The 22,971-nt window shown below is 47.7% G+C and overlaps 1 protein-coding gene across 1 annotated transcript; it reads left to right on the top strand.

The window, feature by feature from the left end:
• The first annotated feature begins 4 nt into the window (after positions 1 to 4).
• Positions 5 to 22,971, top strand: ALDH9A1 (aldehyde dehydrogenase 9 family member A1). The gene is made up of 11 exons (XM_045081187.1): positions 5 to 247; positions 2,194 to 2,339; positions 5,685 to 5,814; positions 6,585 to 6,719; positions 8,037 to 8,233; positions 8,979 to 9,119; positions 11,186 to 11,374; positions 11,764 to 11,851; positions 16,285 to 16,426; positions 19,811 to 19,923; positions 22,271 to 22,971. The coding sequence occupies exons 1-11, from the start codon at positions 67 to 69 to the stop codon at positions 22,363 to 22,365; spliced, it is 1,557 nt and encodes a 518-aa protein (XP_044937122.1). The 5' UTR covers positions 5 to 66; the 3' UTR covers positions 22,366 to 22,971.

The raw sequence follows: 22,971 nt of genomic DNA on the forward strand, positions 1-22,971 counted from the left end.
TTCTCCCGCAGGCCCCGCCCCTGCCCGCGGCCCCAAACCTCTGCTCGTCTGCCGCGCGCGTCCCCCATGTTACTCCGAGCCCGCTCGGCGGCTCTCGCTCCGCTTCTCCGCACCCTTCGGCCTGTTCCTGTTGCGGCCATGAGCACCGGCACTTTCGTTGTGTCGCAGCCGCTCAATTACCGCGGCGGGGCCCGCGTGGAGCCGGCGGACGCCTCGGGCACCGAGAAGGCGTTCGAGCCCGCAACCGGTAACGGGACGGAGAGCGGGCGGCGGGGCCTGCGCGGCGGGCGGCGGGGGCTGCGGCCGTGCAGGGGGGCGGCGGCGGGGCCTGGGCGCGGGTTGGCGCTTCCCCGCCCCACTCTTGGAAGTATTCTGCCCTGAACCTTCATTTAGTGCGTTGGGCAAACGTTTGCTGGGCATACGTGAGTGGAGAACAGAGTTAGGTGTGCAGGCAGCTGAGGACTCCGTGCAAACACGAATGCATCTGGACGGGGACGGGAGGGGAGTCTAGGAAACTGGGACAGCTGGTGAGTTGCGTCTGGGGGCGGAGGGGTCGTGGGTAATGCTACAGCGGCTTGAGAAGAGTCTACAAAGCCAGGGTGCATGGGTTGTGCCCCTGTTCGCTATTAAAGTGTATTCACCTTTGCGCACAGAAGAGAATTAGGATTTCCAGAAGGACGCAGGTGGAAACATTAGTGTGGAGAATGGAGAGGCGTGCGCAGATGACTCTCATGAGCATGAATGAGGACTGTGTTGCCATCTCCTAGTCTTAAACTATTTCTGTGCATGAATCAGAATTGGGGAAGGGGTAAAAAGGCCAGCTTTTATCCAGTGCTGGAAGTTGCCAAACACTGCTGGGCCCTGGGTTTGCTCTGAGAATTCTGAAGATCACACAGCCAATGAGGAAGAGGTTTTAGTTTTGGATTGTGTTTGTTTTGCTGAGCTTTATGGAATATTTGTGGGGAGAAAAATGTAAATGTTTTGTGCAAACCAGAATGGCCTGTAGCCAGACGGACAAAACTGGGTTGCAAAGAACTGCAGAATTTAGGATTGATCAATCCCACTGAACCACACAGCACTAGTAACCTTAGAGCAGGAAGGAGCCCCAGGGATCCGCCCGGACTTTGCTGGAGGAAACAGCCCCTCCACCCCCATCCCCATAGGCCTATAGGAGAGAGAAAAATTGCTCTTTATTTTAATTACCATCCTTAGCCACTGCCCTTACCGACTGGTAATTCAAATTTGTAGCAGAAATTGCAGGCTTGTGAAATCTTTCTGGAAAACGCAGAAGTTCTTGGTGGAGGGAAAAGGAACTGCCGATTTGGGGTACTTAAAGAATTCTTGTTGGTGGAGTCAGTCACAAGCCTTGATATGTGAGGTTCATATTTTGCACCGGGATATAGGGAGTAAGGTTGGAGTAAGAAAAGGAGAAACCGGATTTTTTTCCATTTGAGAAAAATTTTTTCTTGTGTTTAGGGATAAGCTTTCCTGATGTTGTTTATTAACCATATTCATGAAGTGTCAGCACTATGATATGATTTATGTAGAATACAGAGCGGAATATAAAATCAGAGTTTAGGGGCGCCTGGTAGCTCAGGTCATGATCTCAGGGTTCTGGCATCCAGCCCCGCCTCGGGGCTCTCTGCTCAGCGGGGATCCTGCTTCCCTCTCTCTCTCTGCCTCCCTCTCTGCCTACTTGTGATCTCTCTCTGTCAAATAAATAAATAAAATCTTAAAAAAAAATAAAATCAGAGTTCAGAGCCCAGGAGACTGAGGACTTTGAACTTCAATTTCGCAAGACCCCTGAGATTCTCAAACATTGTTAAGGAGGGTTGCAAAACCCAGCTCAGCTGTGAGATAGGGGAGGACGTAGGATAGGGTTCTTAACCTGAAGTTCATGCTGTGCTTAGGGGCAAGGGACACGCTCTCTGTAATTCTCTGATGTGCTGACATATGTTTTTCTAGAGAGAAGTCTGCAGCTTTTATTAGATTCTTAAAGGGTTCCGTTGCCTCAGAACAGAGTGAAGAACCGCAGGCATCGGGGTGGTCATGAAGTCAGGCCATAGTTAAAAAACAGGAAGGGGGTCACTACAAGGCAATGTGGATACATAGTACTTCCTTTAAACTTGAGATAACTTGAGATAACTTTAAACTTGAGATAAACTTGAGATAACACTGTATTTCCTGTTACAGGCCGAGTGATAGCCACTTTCACTTGCTCCGGAGAGAAGGAAGTAAATTTGGCTGTCGCAGATGCAAAAGCTGCCTTTAAAATATGGAGGCAGAAATCCGGCATGGAGCGCTGTCGAATTCTTTTGGAGGCTGCCAGGATAATAAGGGTATGTTTCACTTTCTTTCTCTTTCAGAAATGTCCCCTTGGAGTTGCTCTGAGGGTTCTCTGTGCTGATCTGCCATTAGACTTTGATGCTCTGTTAGGTGATGCTTTTTTTTTTTTTTTTAAAGATTTTATTTATTTATTTGACAGAGATCACAAGTAGGCAGAGAGGCAGGGAGAGAGAGAGGAGGAAGCAGGCTCCCCGCTGAGCAGAGAGCCTGATGCAGGGCTCCATCCCAGGACCCTGGGATCATGACCTGAGCTGAAGGCAGAGGCTTTAACCCGCTGAGCCACTCAGGCGCCCCTAGGTGATGCCTTTTTTGCAGAACTGCAGAACATTTCTGTGTGCTCACCTGGGTATATGGGACATGATTTCTTTAAGTAATTGCTGTCTGGATCTTGGCTCTCTCTCTGACCTCTCCTTTGGCAGGTTGTTTTCTCTATCTTTGTTCTAACGTGTCCATTGCAGCTTGTCTCCTTTTTAACTCTGTATTTGTTTCCAGTTTCCTTTTTCCTCTGATGACTCTACCACTCTATTTTCAGGTACATATTCTACTGTAATTGCCTGGGAAGATTTTGTAAATTTATAGATGTTTCCTTCTTAAAAAACAAAGTTAGGGTGAACCTGGGTGGCTTAGTCAGTTAAGCAGCTGACTCTCGATTTCAGCTCAGGTTGTGTTCTGGGGATTGTGGATGGAGCTCTGTGTCAGGCTCCGTGCTCAGGGGGGATCTGCTTGAGCGCCTCTCTTGCCCTCTGCCGCACCTCTGTCCTCCCTCCTGCTCACATGCTCTCTCTCTCTCTAAAATAGTGACAGAGTTGGGGTGCCTGGGTGGCTCAGTGGGTTAAAGCCTCTGCCTTCAGCTCATGTCATGATCTCAGGGTCCTGGGATCGAGCCCTGCATCAGGCTCTCTGCTCAGCGGGGAGCCTACTTCCTCCTCTCTCTCTGCCTGCCTCTCTGCCTACTTGTGATATCTTTCTAACAAATAAAATCTTTTTAAAAAATGAATAAAGACAAAGTTAAAACTTCCTACAGTCTTTTTACAAAATTTTTATTTATTTATTTTGAGTAATCGCTACACCCAACATGGGGTTTGAACTCATGACCCTGAGATCAAGAATTGCATGCTCCACCAATTGAGCCCCTAAACTTTTTAGTCTTTTTTTTAAAAAGAATTTATTGATTTGACAGAGAGTGAGATAAGGAGACAGAGCACAAGCAGGGGGAGCAGCGGAGGGAGAGGGGGAGGGAGAGATGTGGGACTCGATCCCAGGACCCTGAGACCATGACCTGAACTGAAGGCAGAAGCTTAACCACTGAACCATCCAGGTGCCCCACCTTTTTACAGTCTTAAAAAGCAGAAGGACTAGAGATGCTCATTACAAACAATTAGAAGTCTCGGAAGCATGTACAGCAAAATATGAATTGTGGCTACCTCTATGAATCGTGGCTACCTCTGAGTGGTAGAACTCTGGTGAGTTTTTGTTCTCATAAGTGTGTTAAGTCAGAAACTCTGACATATCTGATAATTACCATAATTGCAAATATATATATATGTGTGTGTATATACACACACACATAAATATATACATGTATATAGTGACAGGAGACATGAGTTGCTGGATTAGATAATTTTTTTTTTTTTAGGATTTAATTAATTTATTTGAGAGTGAGAGAGTGCATAAGCAGAGGGGAGGGGCCAAGGGAGAAGGAGGCTCCTCACTGAGCCAGGAGTCCAACATGGGGCTGGATCCCAGAACCCTGAGACCATGACCTGAGCTGGAGGCAGACGCCTCACCGACTGAGCCACCCCCATGCCCTGAGAAGGATACAGTTTGTCACTCACAGCAAAATGCAGCAGTGAGAGTGGTACATTAGCGCTAGTTTTCTGAGCTCCAGGCCTCGAGGGGAGAAGCAGTGAGAACCACAGGTTACCCTGTTGCTTGCAGAGTTGCACCCCAGGAGGGGAACCCTCAAGTTCTGAGACTCAGGTTAGACAGGAGCTGCTCTCACACCTGTGCCTTCCCTCGCCTGGAGTGAGAGCAGTGACTCACTAAGCACGTCTCCTCCGGGGTTCAGGGGGAAGGTGTTACCAGCTTTACTGCCCTGGGAAGTAAGCAGGTGTCTCCAGAAATGGGAAGCAGTGAGCTTTGCCTCTGCACTTCCTTCTGGGCACGTCTGTCCTTAGGAAGACACTGTGTCTACCTTCCAAGGCCTTTGTGTCTCCGCTTTCCAGCGTCCTCTGCTCAGAAAGCCTGGGTCACATGGAGATGTGACAGGGTTCATGGAGAATTTCCTCTCAACGAAGTGTCGTTAAAAAATTTCTTCTGTCGTTAAAAAATTATTTTTAATAGACCGAAAGTGGTAACTCAAGCAGATAATTTATTATTTTAGTTTGTGTTTTAGTTTTCCTAGTGCATAAGCATTTAGGATTTTGTCCTCTTAAGAATTGGCCCTTTGGGCCTCTGGGTGGCTCAGTCGATGAAGCGTCTGCCTTTGGCTCAGGGCATGATCCTGGGGTCCTGGGATCGAGTCCCGATTCTCCCTCTCGTGCTCCCAATTCCTTTGTGTAGGCCTTGATTTCCATCTGGTGTCATATTTTTTCTGATTGAAGGAATTTCTTTAGCATTTTTTTTTCCTTAAGATTTTATTTATTTGAAAGAAAGAGTGAGTGAGGAGCACACGAGCAGGGGGGAGGGGCAGGGGGCGAGGGGGAAGCAGACTCCCGGCTGAGCAGGGAGCCCGACGCGGGGCTCCATGCCGGGACCCCGGGATCACAACCAGAGCCGAAGGCAGAGGCTTCACCAACTGAGCTACCCAGACGCCCCATCAAACCGTTCCATTATGGGTCTCAAATTTGCGATGATTAACTTGAGGGGAGGATAGGGCTGCTGTTCGCAGCCTTAATAGACGGAAAGTGGTAACTCAAGCAGATGATTTATTATTTTAGTTTGTGTTTTAGTTTGTGTTTGAGCTTTTTCTCTCTTCCAAATGTAACAGCGCTGCTCCTTTCATTTAAAATGCAAGCTGTTCCCATTTTTAAAAATTGTGCAGTGTATTCTGACTGTTGACTATGGGGAGATGTCCGGTAATATAGATGTCTTTTCTTTTTTTCTTTTTTAAAGATTTTATTTATTTATTTGACAGACAGAAATCACAAGTAGGCAGAGAGGCAGGCAGAGAGATGGGGGGGGGGGGCAGACTCCCCGCTGAGCAGAGAGCCCGATGCGGGGCTCGATCCTAGAATCCCGGGATCATGACCTGAGCGGAAGACAGAGTCTTTTCCCCCACTGAGCCACGTGGGCGTCCCTATATATGTTTTAAATCTAATCTTCGGTTTTACCCAAAGGAACGGAAGGATGAGATCGCCACCGTGGAAACCATCAACAATGGCAAGTCCATCTTCGAGGCCCGCTGGGACATCGACACTTCGTGGCAGTGCCTGGAGTACTACGCCGGCTTGGCGGGCTCCATGGCCGGTGAGCCCTCGCCTGGCCCCGGGGACCACGGGCGGGCGGGTGGGAGAAGCAGACCCCAGTGGCCCGGGAGACAGACGTGGGGATGAAGACAGCCCTGGGATAACAGTCCTGGGCTTGTCACTCTCCACGTGGGTGACCCTGAGAATGACTTTATCTTTCCTTGTTGAAATTGTCTTCATGGGTGGTCATGAGGGTTCAGTGAGAAAATACACGTAACGCACTCTGCACGGCTCCTGAGCCAAGTGGTTAAAAAAAACATTACCATGTTTACTAGTTCTGCCTAATGAGCAGAAAAGGTTTCGTTTCGTTTTGTTTTTGACTCTGTGAGGTTTGCTGTAGCTGGTGTTGGATGGTCGCCGGCACCCCGCAGGGCTGTGGGAGCCAGAGTCTGGGGTGCGGGTCTGCCAGTCCCCATCTCGTTGCCTTCAGGTTTACCTGCTCGATCCTCTAAGGTTTTAGAGACTTACATTAAGTCGAGTAAACGTGGCTTTGAGGGACGTGTGGGAGTCTTTCTTGGAGAGAATGTGCGGAGGTGCGCACACAAGTCCAGAGTGAGCCTTAGAGTGGAGTCGGGGAGCGCCGGTGTGCCGCGGACAGCAGGAGGCCGGGGACAGCGGGAGGCTGGGGACAGCGGGAGGCCACGGACAGCAGGAGGCCGGGGACAGTGGGAGGCCGGGGACAGCGGGAGGCTGCCGAGGGTGGCACCCAGTGTTGGCGGCGTGTCTGGAAAAGCAGTCCTGTGTTCCCTGTGACTCCTGCTTCCCTCTTAGGCGAACATATCCAGCTCCCAGGCGGCTCCTTCGGTTATACCAGAAGAGAACCGCTTGGCGTCTGTGTGGGAATCGGTGCCTGGAACTACCCCTTCCAGATCGCCTGCTGGAAGTCTGCGCCCGCCTTAGCCTGTGGTAAGAAGGAAGGATTCTTCACGTGGGAGCCATCCTTCTGGCCCTTTATTCTACCTCGCACCTCTTCGTGCACGCGTGCCCGTGTGCACATACACATGCGTACACACACTCCTTCACACACTCACACTGCACGTCAGAAGGGCTGCCTGCCTTGGGGCACCTGAGGCCTCAGAGGACGTGTGTCTCTTCCTGCCCTGTTGCTCTGGGACCCGGCAGCGTGGCTTATGCACACGGATTGCGTCTATATTATTCCTGCTCTTACTTTATTTCTTTTTAAGATTTTATTTATTTATTTGAGAGAGAGAGTGCAAGCAGGGAGAGAGGAAGAAACAGGTTCCCGGCCGAGCAGGGAGCTGGATGTGGGCCTCGATCCCAGGACCTTGGGATCATGACCTGAGCCGAAGGCAGAGGCTTCACTGATTAAGCTGCCGAGGCACCCTATTCCCACTTTCTTTATCGAATTTATTTTTGTTACGGAAAAGAAGACCATAAATTTTGGTCTGGGAGGTCTTATATTTTACTGTCAAATTGATGTAGATTGATGCTCCTTTTAAGTTCTCTTCCTTTCTGCACAAGAATTGTGGGATGAATTTCTGTGGAGGGAGTCACATTCGGGGGTTTGGCTTCACTTAAGAAGCAGAAGGTGAACTTCCTCCTTCATAAGACAAATGATAAACAAGGCTTCCGTTAGAGAAACTTCAGCTGGCTGACCGAAAAAGTTTTCTCATACTATTTAAAGAGGAATCAGTGGGAAAAGATGATTTATTGTATCTCAGGAAAAAAAACCCTGACGTTAAGGAAAGCACTGGAGCCGGGACGCTAGGTGGAAATGCAGCTTTCCTCGTGTCGTGCTTTGTGCCCTTCTGCTTTCTGCAAGTTCCCGTGCGAGGCTGAGGCAGCTGGGACAGGAGGAATAGAGCTGAGTCACTTAGCTTTGGAGACTCATCAGAATTCACCTTTCGGGTCTTCCATTTCAACTTTTGTAAAATGGGAGTGAGCACAGCACTTCCTCCTGCTATGGCCTGCGTTAAATGAGATAATAGATGTGGAAAGGCCTGGAAATGCGAGTGTCAAGTGTTCCTGGTTGAGCCTGGACCAGTGCTGGCCTGGGATCAGCCCATGGCAAGGAGCCAATGTGGGAGGAACAAGCTGGGTTTACTTACTCGTACCGGTGCGGGTCTAGGAGTTGATGGGGGCTGGGGGGGCAGGAAACACTTGGAGTTGTCTTTGGCTTGTTCTCCTGTCCTGTCCTGTCCTGTGCTCAGAGGATCACCGGCCTCAAGAAGCCTTATGTTCTCGCATCTTGGGCTCGCGCAGGTAACGCCATGGTCTTCAAGCCGTCTCCCTTCACGCCGGTGTCCGTGCTGCTGCTGGCCGAGATCTACACGGAGGCCGGCGTGCCCCCGGGGCTCTTCAACGTGGTGCAGGGAGGGGCAGCCACGGGCCAGTTTCTGTGTCAGCATCCCGACGTGGCCAAGGTCTCCTTCACTGGGAGTGTGCCCACCGGCTCGAAGGTGAGGATCACACCGGCATCGGGTCCCACAGACGGCGGCGTCGGGCCTGCCGGAGTCCGCGTGGGAGGCCTCGCTTCCGATCTCACCCGGTCCTGGGAGGGAGCCCGTGGGGATCGGGGCGGAGAGCGGAGAGAGGGCTGTCCGCGTGGGGCGCCGGCAGGGCTGCGGCGGGGTGAGGAGAGCGGGAGGCTGGCGGCCGGTCCCCGAGCGGATGGAAGTCATCAGCTCCTGCCCGTGCCTCAGAGCGCGGGGTCTGGGCTGCCACTTGAGTCCCTGGTGTCTTAGGGCCTCTGTAGCAACCACCGCAGAAGGAAGGGCACTCGCTCAGCTTATTTCTTATTTCTTTTTTAAAAATAATTTTTACTAACATATAATGTATTATTTGCCCCAGGGGTACGGGTCTGTGAATCATCAGGCTTCCACACGTCACAGCCCTCACCAAAGCGGTTTATTTCTGATGTACCGTTTTGACCTTAGCTCTCAGCCTCGAGCGCAGTAATAGTAGTGAGAGTTTCCGCCTGTGACATGGCATTTTGAAAATGCGTTCCCTCTCCAGAATGTCTGGTGCAGTCCTGCGGACTCTCCTCCGTTCTGGAAGAGGATGAGTAGGCCAAGGGCCGAGACCCTGACAGGAGCAAGGCTGCAGGTGGTGCGCAGTCCGAGGGGCCTGGAGGCTGAGGGTCTGGCTGACGCCGTGTACTGGTTGTACGCGTGACCCTCCTGAGTGTGCGTGTTCTTCTGTCAGATCATGGAGACGGCAGCTAAGGGAATCAAATCCGTTACCTTGGAACTGGGAGGCAAATCGCCCCTGATCATCTTCTCGGATTGTGACATGGAGAACGCTGTGAAGGGGGCGCTGATGGCCAACTTCCTCACGCAGGGCGAGGTATGCACCTGTCCCGGGCAGAGGGGTCAGAGGAATCTCACCCCTTTGTCGAACAGCATGTTTTAAAGCTTTTTGTTCGGAAATAATTTCAGACTCACAGAAGTGTTGCACAGAGAGGGCGAAGAACGCCCTGTACCCTTGAGCCGCCTTTCTCAGATGTTAACATTTTATCACGTTTTCTTTGTCATTCTGTTTCTCTTTCTATACCTATGTATGCATTTATTCTTATTCTGAAGTGTTTGAAAGTTGCAGACTTAAGATCTGTAACTTTTACATTCCTGTGTGTATTTTCTGGAAACAAGTGCATTCTCTTACTGAAGCAAGGTGCACTTAGTACAATCAATGACCTCAGGTAGAGTATCTCACTCTGCAGCCCCATCTACATATTGTCATTTTTTACAAAAGATTTTATGTATGTATTAGGGAACACGAGCAGGGGGAGGGGTAGAGGGAGAAGCAGGCTTCCTGCTGAGCAGGGAGCCCAATGCAGGACTCGATCCCAGGATCCTGAGATCATGACCTGAACTGAAGGCAGATGCTTAACCAACTGAGCCACCCAGGCATCCTCACATAATGCCATTTGCTTGATACTAGTCCTTTTAGGAGAAACAAACAAAACAAAATCACAGTTTCTTTTTTCTAGTCCAGGATCGAATCTGGGAAGGAATGTTGCATTTAGTTGTGTCCCCACAGCCTCTTTTATCCTGGAACAGTCAGCTGTTCAATTGTTTTTATTTTTAGGACCTTGACTTTTTTTTTTTTTTTTAAGATTTTATTTATTTATTTGCCAGAGAGAGAGAAAGAGAGTGAGAGCGCACAGGCAGGCAGAGTGGCAGCAGAGGCAGAGGGAGAAGCAGGCTGCCCACAGAGCAAGGAGCCTGATGTGGGACTCGATCCCAGGATGCTGGGATCATGACCTGAGCCGAAGGCAGCCGCTTGACCAACTGAGCCACCCAGGCGTCCTGGACCTTGACATTTTTGAAGAATAGAAGCTATTTATTTTGTAGAATGTCCCTCATTTGGGGTTTGTCTGGTGTTTCCTTTTGCTAAGATTTGGGTTATGGGTTTGAGACAAAAAGCACCTCAGAAGTCATGTTGTGTCCCTCTTAGTGGTTTGGCTGACTCTGCTGAGGCGCATCTTCTCTGGGAAGTCACTGTGTCTCCCTCTGTGGGAAGACAGGTCACAGAGCAGACCGTGCGAGAGGATTCTGTGCCTCCCTGGGCTCTCCCCCCACTAGTCATAACTCCCTTGGATGATTTTTGCTGGAAACACTTTATTTTATGGGGGTTCCCAAATGGTAATTTCCTAGTTCTGTTTTTCTGCATTTATTAGTTCAGTCTCCTCTGTGAGAAGGAACTTTCCCTTCTCCCATATTTTTTCCACTCATTTATTTTTACTATTACGGACTATGGATTCTTCCTTCATTCTATGGATTACAGTCCATTTACTGCCATCATTTATTTTGACCCTCAGATAACTGCAGATTCGACTCATGGCATCTCCTGTGACCTTTTGATATGTCTTCCTTGTTTTGTGAACATGGGTACTTGGCTCTGTTTTTGGACTTTGTATCTGCAGTTCTGATAACATTTGAACAGTATTTGTGCTCATGTTCTATGGGAGGATCTAAATGGTCATAAATGATTTGTGATTTTAGAGACAGAGAAGTTAGCTGTGAAATGCCTCAGGTTTTCACTAGGTTCAAGCCCTTCGTTTTTGGTCTGTTCTTCCTCTCCTGTCTCCTCCTCCTCTTAAAATACACAGCCCCAGCGAGCCTCTGACAGGAGGCAGTAGGAGAACTCGTGGGGGTCTATGAACGGCCTTGAGGAAATGTAAACAAACAAAAAGCTAGAACTTTCCTCAGGAACAGCAGGCGGTTTCTTTGCTGAGAGGGTGGTATGTCCACAATTCCATGGGTAATTCTGCCCAGGACGGGGATAATTTTTAGAGCTGGAACTAACCTTTCAAAAAGGCATACTGTCTCTTTTAAGAGTAAAGCTGTTGGATTCTTCCCTCTTTCTCCTTTCCTTCCCTGCACACGTACAAATTTGTGTCTGTCCTTCAGGTTTGTTGTAATGGCACAAGAGTATTTGTGCAAAAGGAGATTCTTGATGAATTTACAAGGGAAGTGGTGAAACGGACCGAGAAGATCAAAATCGGAGATCCCCTTCTGGAAGATACGAGGATGGGTCCCCTCATCAACCGCCCGCACCTGCAGCGAGTCCTCGGGTTTGTTAAGCTGGCAAAGGAGCAGGTGCGAAACGGGTGGAGATGGGCTGGGGCGAGGCAGAGGGGAGCCTTTCCACTTCCCTGTGCTAATACCCGCTTGGCTTGCGATGTCACAGTGTCCTCGGCTCTGTTCTGTTTTGTCCCTGCAGTGGAGTGACGAAGCGCTTGCCCAGGACACACTGAACGTTTCAGGGATGCATTTCAGGGTTGTACAGCATTGCAGGTGGGGAGGGGCAGAGGGATAGGGAGAAGCAGACTTCCTGCTGAGCAGGGAGCCCAATTTGGGGCTTGAACCCAGGACCCGGAGATCATGTCCTGAGTTGAAGGCAGATGTTTTAACCAGCTGAGCCACCCAGGTGCTCCAGGGTTGTACATTAAGGAGAAAATAAGCATTCTTCTTTTCTTTTCGGGCAGGGTGCTAAAGTGCTATGTGGTGGAGACGTACACGTGCCCGAAGATCCCAAACTGAAGGACGGATATTACATGAGACCTTGTGTACTGAGTACGTCCCCTTCCTGTTTGCTTTTAAATGTTTGAATTAAGTATCAGAAAAGGATATTTATAAAATATGTATACGGTATACAGCAAGTGTTGGTAAACCACAACCTCATTACTCAGATTTAAGGAGTAGAAGTTCTTCCTTACCTCCCATGTGGATGGGAGTGTGGATTAGTTTCCTTCCTCTTGGACGGCACCGTGCATTAGTTTACCTGAGACTTAACTGGGTCGACACCTGTTGTTCTGGAAGCAAGGAGCTAAAAAAAAAAAAGGAATGTCATGTTTGATAAAATAATGAATTTCGTTTCTGAGGAAAGTTGCTAAAGAATATGTTTTTCTTTGAACAATATGTCATCAGTATAATAAAACCAGTTTGTCAGACAGTCTGGCAATATTTTAAAAATTTTGTAATTTAATAATTTTTAGCACGTCCTTTCAATCTTAAACATCTCCTGGTTTGGACAGACAAGTGTGTGGTCGTCCTGCTGTCCTCAACCCTTTTACTTCTCCCCCTACCTCAGAGGTGCCCACTGCTCTAGGTCATGTTGTTGTGCTTTCCTCTGTTATGTTACAATATATCTTATATCCCTATATGCAATATATCTTAATGCCCCTATAAAAATATCAAGTAGTTTCATGGCTGTTCAATGTGGTACTAGAGGTCCTAGCCTCAGCAATCAGACAACACAAATGACAGGCATCCATATCGTCAAAGAAGGAGTCAAACTCTCACTCTTGGCAGATGGTGTGGTATTCTATGTGGAAACCCAAAAGATTCCACCCCAGAATTGCTAGAACTCATACAGCAAAATGGCAGAATATAAAACCAGTGGACAGAAATTAATTGCATTTCTATACACTAACAATGAGACAGAAGAAAGAGAAATTACAGGGTCGATTGCATTTATGGTTGCACCAAAACCCAAAAGATACCTAGGAATCAACCTACCCAAAGAGGCAAAGAGTCTGTACTCAGAAAACTATACAACACTCAGGAAAGAATTTGAGGAAGACACAAAGAGATGAAAATATGTTCCATGCTCATGGATTGGAAGAAAAAACATTGTTAAAATGTCTATGATACCTGGAGCAATCTACACATTCTGGGAAATCCCTATCAAATACCATCAACTTTTTCCCACAGAAATGGAACAAATAATCCTAACATTTGTATGGAACCAGAAAAGACCCCGAATAGCCAAAGGAATGTTGAAAAAGAAAAGGAAAACTGGTGGCATCACCATCTCAAAGTTCAGGCTCTATTACAAAGTTGTAATTGTTAAGACGGTATGGTACTGGCACAAAAACAGACACATAGATCAGTGAAGTAGAATGAGAACCCAGAAATAGACCCTCAGCTCGATGGTCAACTAATCTTTGACAAAACAGAAAAGAATGTCCATTGGACAAAAGACAGTCTCTTCAATAAATGGTGTTGGGGAAATTGGTCAGCCACATGCAGAAGAATGAAACTGGACCATTTCCTTACACCACATGAAAAATAGACTCAAAATGGATGAAAGACCTCAGTGTGAGACAGGAATCCATCAGAATCCTAGGGGAGAACACAGGCAGCAACCTCTGACTTCAGCCGCAGCAACTTCTTGCTAGACACATCTTCAAAGGCAAGGAAAACAAAGGCCGAAATGAACTACTGGGACTTCATCAAGATAAAAAGCTTTTGGACAGCAAAGGAAATGGTCAACAAATCAAAAGACAACTGACAGAATGGGAGAAGATATTTGCAAACAACATATTAGATAAAGGGCTAATATCCAAAATCTATAAAGAACTTACCAGACTCAGCACCCAAAGAACAAATAATCAAGAAATGGGCAGAATAGGCATTTCTTCAAAGAAGGCATCCAAATGGCCAACAGACAAGGTGGAAAAAATGTTCACATCACTTGGAATCAGGGAAATACAAATCAAAACCACAGTGAGAGATCACCTCAAAGCAGTCAGAATGGATTTAAAAAAAACTTTTTAAAAAGATTTTATTTATTTATTTGACAGAGAGATGCAGTGAGAGTGAGTACACAAGCAGGGAAGTGGGAGAGGGAGAAGCAGGCTTCCTGCAGAGCAGGGGGCCTGATCTGGGGCTTGATTGCAGGACCCTGGGATCCTGACCTGAGCTGAAGGCAGACACTTAATGACTGAGCCACTCAGGTGCCCCCAGTATGGCTAAAATTAACAACAGCTGTTGGTGAGGATGCAGAGAAAGGGGAACCCCCTTATGCTGTTGGTGGGAATGCAAGCTGGTGCAGCACCTCTGGAAAACAGTATGGTGGTTCCTCAAAAAGTTGAAAATAGAGCTACCCTATGACCCAGTAACTGCACTAGTAGGTATCTACCCCAAAGATACAAATGTAGTGATCTGAAGGCCCTGTACCCCGATGTTCATAGCAGCAATGTCCACAACAGCCAAACTACAGAAAGAGCTGAGATGTCCATTGACGAATGAATGGATAAAGAAGATGTATATACATACAATGGAATACTATGCAGCCATCAAAAATGAAATCTTGCCATTTGCAATGATGTGGATGGAACGAGAGGGTATTATGCTAAGTGAAATAAGTCAATCAGAGAAAGACAATTATATATTCTCACTCATAAGTGGAATTTAAGAAACAAAACAGGAGGATGCCTGGGTGGCTCAGTGGGTTAAAGCCTCTGCTCAGGTCGTGATCCCAGGGTTCTGGGATTGAGCCCTGCATCAGCTTCTCTGCTCAGCAGGGAGCCTCCTTCCTTCCTCTCTGCCTACTTGTGATCTCTCTCTCTGTCAAATAAATAAGATCTTAAAAAAGAAAAAAAAAAAAACAGGAGCATAGGGGAGCAGAGGGGAAAAATAAGACGAGATCAGAGAGGGAGACAAAACATAAGAGACTTAATCATAGGAAACAAACTGAGGGTTGCTAGAAGGGAGAAGGGTAGGGGAATGGGGTAACTGGGTGACGGGCATTAGGTGGGTACAGAAGGCATGAACACTGGGTGTTCTCTAAGACTGATCAGTCACTGACCTCTGCCTCTGAAGCTAATACACTATATGTTAATTTCAAAGTTAAAAAATAGTAAAAAAAAAATCAGTAGTTTCATAGGCTTTAGAAAACTATATACAGATCGAATCATGTGTGATTCCATTCCTTACACCTTGTCTAGAGGACAGATGGAGTGGATCTTTGTCCCTAAGGTTGACAGTGGTTTCCCTTTCCAGCACTTGATTATCTGACGCATTTTAGCCTTAAGCCCTCACACACAAAAAAAAAGATCCGCTGAGGTTTCAAAGCTGTGAGCCTACTATCCACACCGTAGGTTAGCTTGTACTTGTTAAGTGAATAGGAAGAGCTTACAATATATTTTTAGATATAAATAAAAAATAGGGATTAAACAGTGGTGTGCGTGGTATTAGCCCAGATGTATTAAAAAATAAATGTATGCATGGGAGAGAGAAGGAATGGAGTTTGCATCCTGACATTAACAGTGGGTTTCTCTGGTTGCTGGGGATTAGAGGTGATTTTTGTTGTACTTGGTGCATTGCTGAATAGGCCACGTTTTTACAATGAGGGAAAAAAAGTTATGCTTAAACAGGCTGTGAACCTGGGCAAAGAACAGGGAGCTGACCAAACTAAGGTTTATTCCTGTGATTCTGAAAGCCTGGTTTGTGGTCCCTGACGTCCGTGTCACTTGGAGAACGTGTTTAAGGGGCCGATTCCTGCCTCCCACCCTCAGTATAACTCGCAGGGAGTGGGGCCCAGCGATCTGCTTTTTAATAAGCCCCCGGTTCATTTTTATTCGTATTAAAATGTGGGGGTCACAACAGAGTCTGGGTTAATTTTTGATCCGTTAAGATCTGGGGGCTAAAGTACAGCAGATGTTCTGTCTCGGATGGGAACCTGCCCTCCCGCGCGGCAGCTGCTACTGCAAGCCCGCTTCAGCCCCGACTCTGGGACAGGGAAGTCACTGCGTACAGAGCCACCCAGTGTTACCAACCCGCAGGAGGTGATAAAGTATTTCCTGGGACGCTTGGGTAATTTAATATTCTGGCCAATCGTTTCCCTAAATGTCATATGTGGATTACTGCTTTTCAGAGAATTAGAACATAATGAACTATCCTGAAGCACAGCCTGAGAGTTATTTATTATATCTTTAAGAGAGTGCAGGTGTCCCCAAAGTAGAGTGTGACATACAGGTGACCAGAGTGCTTTTTGTACTTTGTACACCAAGGTCTGCCACCTCTTGATGCAGACTTGTCATCTTTGTAGATCCGTGAGAAGTCGTTTGCAGACCTCGCGGCTGGGCTGCAGCTGGTGTTTTGAGCAGGGTTCTCAGACGTTCTTAGGGTTGTGTGTTTCATTGTTACTGCAGAGAAGGCGTTTTCAAGCGCCAAGCACGGTAACCCGTCACTGATGTCTGGCTCTGTCACGATGTTTGCAGCTAACTGCAGAGACGACATGACCTGCGTGAAGGAGGAGATCTTTGGACCAGTTATGTCCATTTTACCATTTGACACCGAAGCTGAGGTCCTAGAAAGAGCCAATGATACCACTTTTGGCTTAGCAGCTGGGGTCTTTACCAGGTACGTGGGGAAGGCCACCTCAGACAGCTTTGCAGGACCAGGGGATGTATGCCGGATCTGCCCAGAGAGGCCACTGCTCTCATTTCCTCTCTGGAGTTGACGTTTCATCAGCATTTTCTGCTCTAGGTGAGGTCCAAAGGTGCCGGAGACCTGACCGGCCAGAGCCCCCTGCTGTTGCATTGAAATTGACCTGTAAACAGTGTTGATGAACATTCTGTCCTATTTCATTCATTGATTGAACTAAGGTTAAGATTCTGATCTATGTAAAGCATCAGGTTGGGTGCCTACTGAAAACCTGCATGTCAAGGAATTTAGAAACCTATAAGCATATAAACACTGGGCAGTATTCTCCAAAAAGGTGATTTTTTTCATGACTTTATAGTAGTTCCTATTTGGAATGCTTTGCAAAATATGTGGGCCTTTTTTTTGTGTAGTCTCTTGTTTCCAGTTGTGACTCTCATAAGTAAAATTGTGATTAGTATCTTATACATAAACATCAACCACTATAATACAAGTAAAAAGTGATTTGGGAGTATAATTTCCTTGAAAATGATTGCAGATGGCTTGACCATATTCAAACTTTGATTAGTCTTTGGCAGTTTTGGATGGTTCTCTGGGACTGCTTTATACTTTGGAATCATTTTATACTGCTTTATACTTAGAATTATGCTGACTCACTTTTTTTATAGCTTTGTGGTGAGGAACCTGGAAAAGAAGACCCAGGTCCCCCTGGAGGGTTTGATGAATGAAACAGTGTAGGGGCACCTGGGTGGTTCAGTCAGTTAACTGGCCTCCTTTGGCTCAGGTCATGATCCCCGGGTCCTGGGATCAAGTCCCACAGCTGCTTCTCCCTCTCCCCCTCCCCCCTACTTGTGTTCTCTCTCTCTCATTGTCTTTCAAATTAAAAAAATCTTAAAAAAAAAAAGAAAGAACCCTGAAGAAAGAAAAGATTGAGGAGCTGTCGTTTCTTTGTTTGCTTGTTTCTTATATTTGAGTAGACTTTATATTTTAGAGTAATTTTAGGTTCAGTGCAAAACCGAGTGGAAAGCGAGGCACAGAGGTTTCCCATAAACCCTGCCCCCCCCCCCCAATCATCAGCGTCCCCGTCCCGAGGGTGCGTTGGTTGTAACTGATGAACCTACTTGAACGTACTGTAATTACCCCAAGACCACAGTGATGTCAGGGGTCCTTCTCGGTGTTGTCCAGCCCATGGACTTGGACAGCGGGATCCACCCTTACGGGAACTCTCAGTGTCCTGCCCTCTCAGGAGCTGCTTTCTTCATGGCGAGGACTGGCTGGGTTAAGTGTCTGTTCTCTGCTGCCGCAGGCCGGGCAGAGGCTCTCACAGAGGGTGACTCCAGCACACCGCTCCTTTTTTAACAGCTGTGTAGGATCATCTGCACCATATAATTTACCCATTTAAAATGTACAATTCACTGTTTTTTAGTGTATTTACAGGGTTGTGCAACCGTCACCATAATCTAATTTTAGAACATTTTCAGCATCCCACGAATACGAGCAGTTATTCATTCCTCATCGTGCTCCCTCCCAGGCCCTGGGCACCCTAACCCACCTGCTCCAGCTGCGGATTTGCTTGTTGTGAATATTTCGTAGAAATGGAATCATACAGTACGTGACTTTTTGTGACTGGTTTTTTTATTTCTGGTCTCATTTAAAATTTTATTAATGTAACAACACATTTTTATAATGCCTCATATATATTATAGTGTACACATAGTATTTTATGCTTATGTCCACAAATTTTATGTTATATGTAGCAGGGAGTACAAGAAAATTCTCACGAAGGACCTGTATTGCTAACATTAACCAATTTAACTCAACCACTTATATATCACTTTAGCTACCCAAGTAATTGTAAGTATCAGAGTATTTGGACTGATGGACATAAGTCAGTACAATCACTGATGAAATGTTCCACTTTTCATCTCAGTATCTGGTGACACGATATCTTTTTTGGTCTATTAAGATTATTTTAATCCAAGTCATATTTATGATATACATATTTGCATGGGTTATCAAACTTGGAGTCAGAAATAGGTTGAATACTATGCTAACAAAATGCAAAAGATAGAGATTAGATCATAATGTAGATTCTATACCCCACCGATCTATATAATATAGGCCAAAAAACATATAATTAAAAATATTTTCTTTTGTTTTTTGTTTTTTGTTTTTTTTTTTTGACTGGCTTCTTTGACTCAGAATGTTTCCAGGGTTCATTTATATTGTAGCAGGTGTCATTACTTCCAGAATACTATGTATGGATACATCTTGTTCATTCACCTGCTGGACATTTGGATTGTTTCTACTGTTTTGCTCTTTTGCATCATGTCTCTGTTGACACTTGTATCTGAGTTTCTGTGTGGTTATGTTTCATTTCTGCCTGGGCTGCATACCTTGGGGCGGAATTGCTGGATCATATGGTGACTCTGCTTGACTCTTTGAAGCAGTGCTCAACTGTTCCCCCAAGAGGCAGCGCGGCCTCTTGGGGCAACAGTAATGACGTGGGAGGGGCCAGTTTCTCCACACCCGGGGCATCCCATGCTTCTCTCCGCCTTTTTGGTTTCCACCATCCTGGTGGGTGTGAAGTGGTGTTTCAGTTAGGTTTTTTTTTTTTTTTCTTTTAAGATTTACTTATTTAAGAGTGAGCATGAGCAGGGGGAGAGGGAGAAGCAGACTCCCTGCTGTGCAGGGAGCCTGATGTGGGACTCGATCCCAGGATCCCGGGATCACTACCTGAGCTAAAGGCAGATACTTCACCTGGCTGAGCCCCCCAGGCTCCCCCTCAGTGTAGTTTTGACTTGCATTCTCAGGAGTTGTCTTTTTCACTTTCTTGATAGTCTCCTTTGCAGTACAAAAATTGTAAATTTTGACCAAGTCTCATCCTGTTTCTTTTCTTTTTGTCTGTTGCTTTTGGTATCATGTCTCAGAAGGCTTTATCTAACCCAGGGTCCTGGGGACTTATTCTTATTCTTCTTGAAGAGTTTTATGGTTTTTTCTCTGACATTTTAGGTCTGTGATTCATCTGAGTTCATATTGATGAACTCAGTTTAGTATAGAAAGGGAGTGACCTTCCTCTTGGTGGACGTCTGGGTCGCCAGCTGTTCCAGCACTGTTTGTTAAAAGGACTCTTTCTCCCAAAGTGTTTGGCCCCCTTGTTGCTGCGACCTATAGATGCTTTCAGATGAGACTATAAAGCTCAGGTCCTTCTCTCTTTTGCAGGGATGCCACAAGATTTTAAAACACAGTGAAGAAACGAGAACTTGGCAATTCTTTGAGACCTTTAGAACCGGTAGCCTAACTTTTCCTGTTGGAGCAGGAGCAAAGCTATGAATAAGCAGCTTGTTCTGTTGCGTTTCACAGGGACATCCAGCGCGCACACAGAGTGGTGGCCGAGCTGCAGGCCGGAATGTGCTTCATCAACAACTACAACGTCAGCCCCGTGGAGCTGCCCTTTGGAGGATATAAGAAGTCAGGTGAGGAGCCGGCGAGTGCAAAAGCAAACCGGGCCTCTCAGGATACTGGTTGTCATTCAGGCCCTACGGGCCAGCTTCCCAAACCGGGATCCAAACATACTATCCGAAAAGTATCCTGATTCCTGGTTCTCCCCAGACCCACCAGAGCAGTCTCTGGGAATGGAAGCCAAGCAGCTTTTTCTCCCCGCAAAAGCCATCCAGAAGGTTCTGACATGTGTGTAGCCTAGCTTGTGAATGGCTGGTAGACATCTCGAAGAAGTTTCTCTCATGGGTGGAATTGGTTTTTCTTCATGGTCTGTGGTCGCTGGAGGCATAAATCCGCTCCGCATGTTCCCTTCTTGGGGTGGTCATTGCCATCCACTGTGGAGTGTATATGGTATTTAAGATTTTATTACTTATTTGAAAGAGACAAGAGTGTGTGTGCAAGTAGGGGAAGAGAGGCAGAGGGAGAAGCAGGCTCTCCACTGAGCAGGGAGCCCGATGCGGGACTCGATCCTAGGACCCCGAGATCATGACCTGAGCCGAAAGCAGATCCCCAGCTGCGGAGTTTTTAGAGGTCAAGTGGCTCTGACGTCTCCGCAGGCAGTTATTAACTTGTTTTCAACAGCAGCCAGAGTCACTAGAGTTGCCCTGGACGCCATCCAGGAATGCGGTCCCTCAGCTGCCGCCCGTTGCTGACGTGGACGCGGTCAGTCAGGCGCGCGTTACCGTAACAGCGTGTGTGGAGGCCCGACGTGTGAGGAGGAGCCTCGAGGCAGCCGGGGCAGAGCCCTTCCTCCGAGCTTCTCTTGGAGCTTGTTGCCTGTAAATGTTCTCCATAGTCTCCCCACCTTCCCCTGAAGATCGGTTTTGACTGTGGGGGCGCCACGCGAAGAGCCTGGGCCCTGGCCTCTTGGCCCGTATCCGTGGCCATGACAGTGTTAGCGACATCCAGAGCCTGAGGAGAGCGGACGAGATGGTGGCTGTTGGGTTTATGTTTTGTTCTTAGCCTGGCATTCCCTCGTCACGCTCCTCTGACCCCCCCTCATCCCTGCGCGGGCCTAGAGGAGCTGCGCACACGGGCACAGAATGCAGACGGGGCACCGGATGCTGCTTTATGAAGACGAACGTCGGTGCAGGGAAAGGTTTGGAATCTGCAGCAAAGGCCTCAGGGCGGTCTGTTAGGCCACCTCTCCCTTCCTCCCGTTGGCGTGTTCGGATCCGTGCGCTCAGCTCGTCTACCTGGCATGAGAGAGACTAACATGGCCAGATCGGAGGAGAAGCAACCTGGGCGACCCCACCCAGCTAGCTCCGCGCTCGGGGTGTGGAAGGGGACAAAGGCCAGAGCCACGCCTTTCCAGGGCTGTTGTAGACATCCCCTGGAGGCATGAATGTCTGGGGACGTGGCCTTACCCTGTGGAGGCAGACCTGCCTGAGCCTGAGGCCGGGTGCCCCGAGAGGCCAGGTGTGGGATGCTGGCCCTGTGGCGTGTGACCTAGTGACCCGGCTACCTGCAGAGTCCCCCGGTGTTACGAGTTGGCAGGGTGGGAAAGCAAGCTGCTCTTAACAGATTTGGTGTAAGAAAAGGTTAAAAAATCTCTGTTGTAGAGTCAAGTTTTCAGTGAGCGCCAACTTTTTTTTTTTCTTAACGATGTATTTATTTTGGGGCGAGCTCGTGCACACTAGTGGGGGGAAAGGTAGAGGAAGACAGAATCCCAAGCTGACTCCCTGCATTCTCCACATTTTGTTGCAAAGGTGGCCTTCCCCATTCGGACCTGTGCAGTCAGGTCTGTGCATCTCTGTTTATTTCATAATCTCAGAGTTAATCTATAGGGTTAGCTTTTAAGCAATAGAAGCAATCTTTCTTTTTCTTTTTTTTGTTTTTGTTTTTTTGGGGATTTGAGAGAGAGGGAGCAGGGTCGGGGGCAGAGGGAGATGGAGAGAGACAGAATCTGAAGCAGATGGCGGGGCTCCCTCTAACGACCCTGAGATCAAGACCGGTGGAGCCAGGCAGGCACCCCAAGTTAGCAGCAGCTTCCGGAGGTGTCCGCCGATTGTCGTAGGGACTGTTTTCACACTGAATGGGAAAGCCTGAACGTTTTCAGATCTCAACCTGGAACGGTAGGTATGTAAGTTCAGATTCCTAACGTAGAGATGAGACATGGCTTTTTCCCTGTCCCCTCCCCAAAGGCCAGTGGGTCCCTTTTCCCCCTGCTTCGCTCCATCGCCGATCAGAGCAGCTGAGGACTTCATCCCAAACCTTGTGGGTTCTATGTCCCTCCCCTGCTGGGGTCAGCCAGGCCTGTCCTTGATGCTCCCCGAGGACTTTTCAGTCACGTGGGTCATCCTCACCCCCTCTTCCTTTCAGGGTTCGGCAGAGAGAACGGCCGCGTGACAGTCGAGTATTATTCGCAGCTGAAGACTGTGTGCGTGGAGATGGGTGATGTGGAGTCTGCCTTTTGAAAATGGGCGGCGTGGCCGGGGCGGAGCGGGGACCGGATCTCCACGGATCAGGCTTCTCCCAAATTGTGTCTTTTGGGAGAAGAGATTGGCTCAGTGTTCTTCATGTCTCAGTCCCCTTCCTAACTGAAAATGTGCCCAAGTGCCTTTTAGATACTAATCAAGGAAGCTATGGTTGTGCTCAAAGCACTTGTCTGTGAAATCTTTCACCTCCTTCTGGAGAACAGAGAGAGGGACCGGGATTATCCTTCTCCCACAGATCTGAGCCACTGATGATGCTCGGGCTCTGGTTTGCCTTAAAGAGCTATTTCCCAGTTAGGCTCCTGGTGGAGTAAGTGGACACGATTTCCTGCTCATTGACATGTTTACGCTCTGGGCCCTTGTCATTTCATTGAGAAAGCCCACGGTCAGGATCGTGATGACAGACAGGGTCACGATCTGACGATGGTTACCTGCCGAGGGAAGCACTCTTCCACTCGGTGCTGGTAGAGGAAGTCAGTCCCCGGCCCTCGCAGGACAGATAGCCTGCTCTTTTTTTTATATATACAGACTAGCTGTATGCTACTGTAGCACACGAAAAAGAAATAAATTACACGGTTAATCCCTTCA

The sequence above is a fragment of the Mustela putorius genome, unplaced genomic scaffold, assembly GCF_011764305.1.
Source record: "Mustela putorius furo isolate JIRA1106 unplaced genomic scaffold, ASM1176430v1.1 tig00000508_pilon_pilon_pilon, whole genome shotgun sequence".
NCBI lineage: Eukaryota > Metazoa > Chordata > Mammalia > Carnivora > Mustelidae > Mustela > Mustela putorius.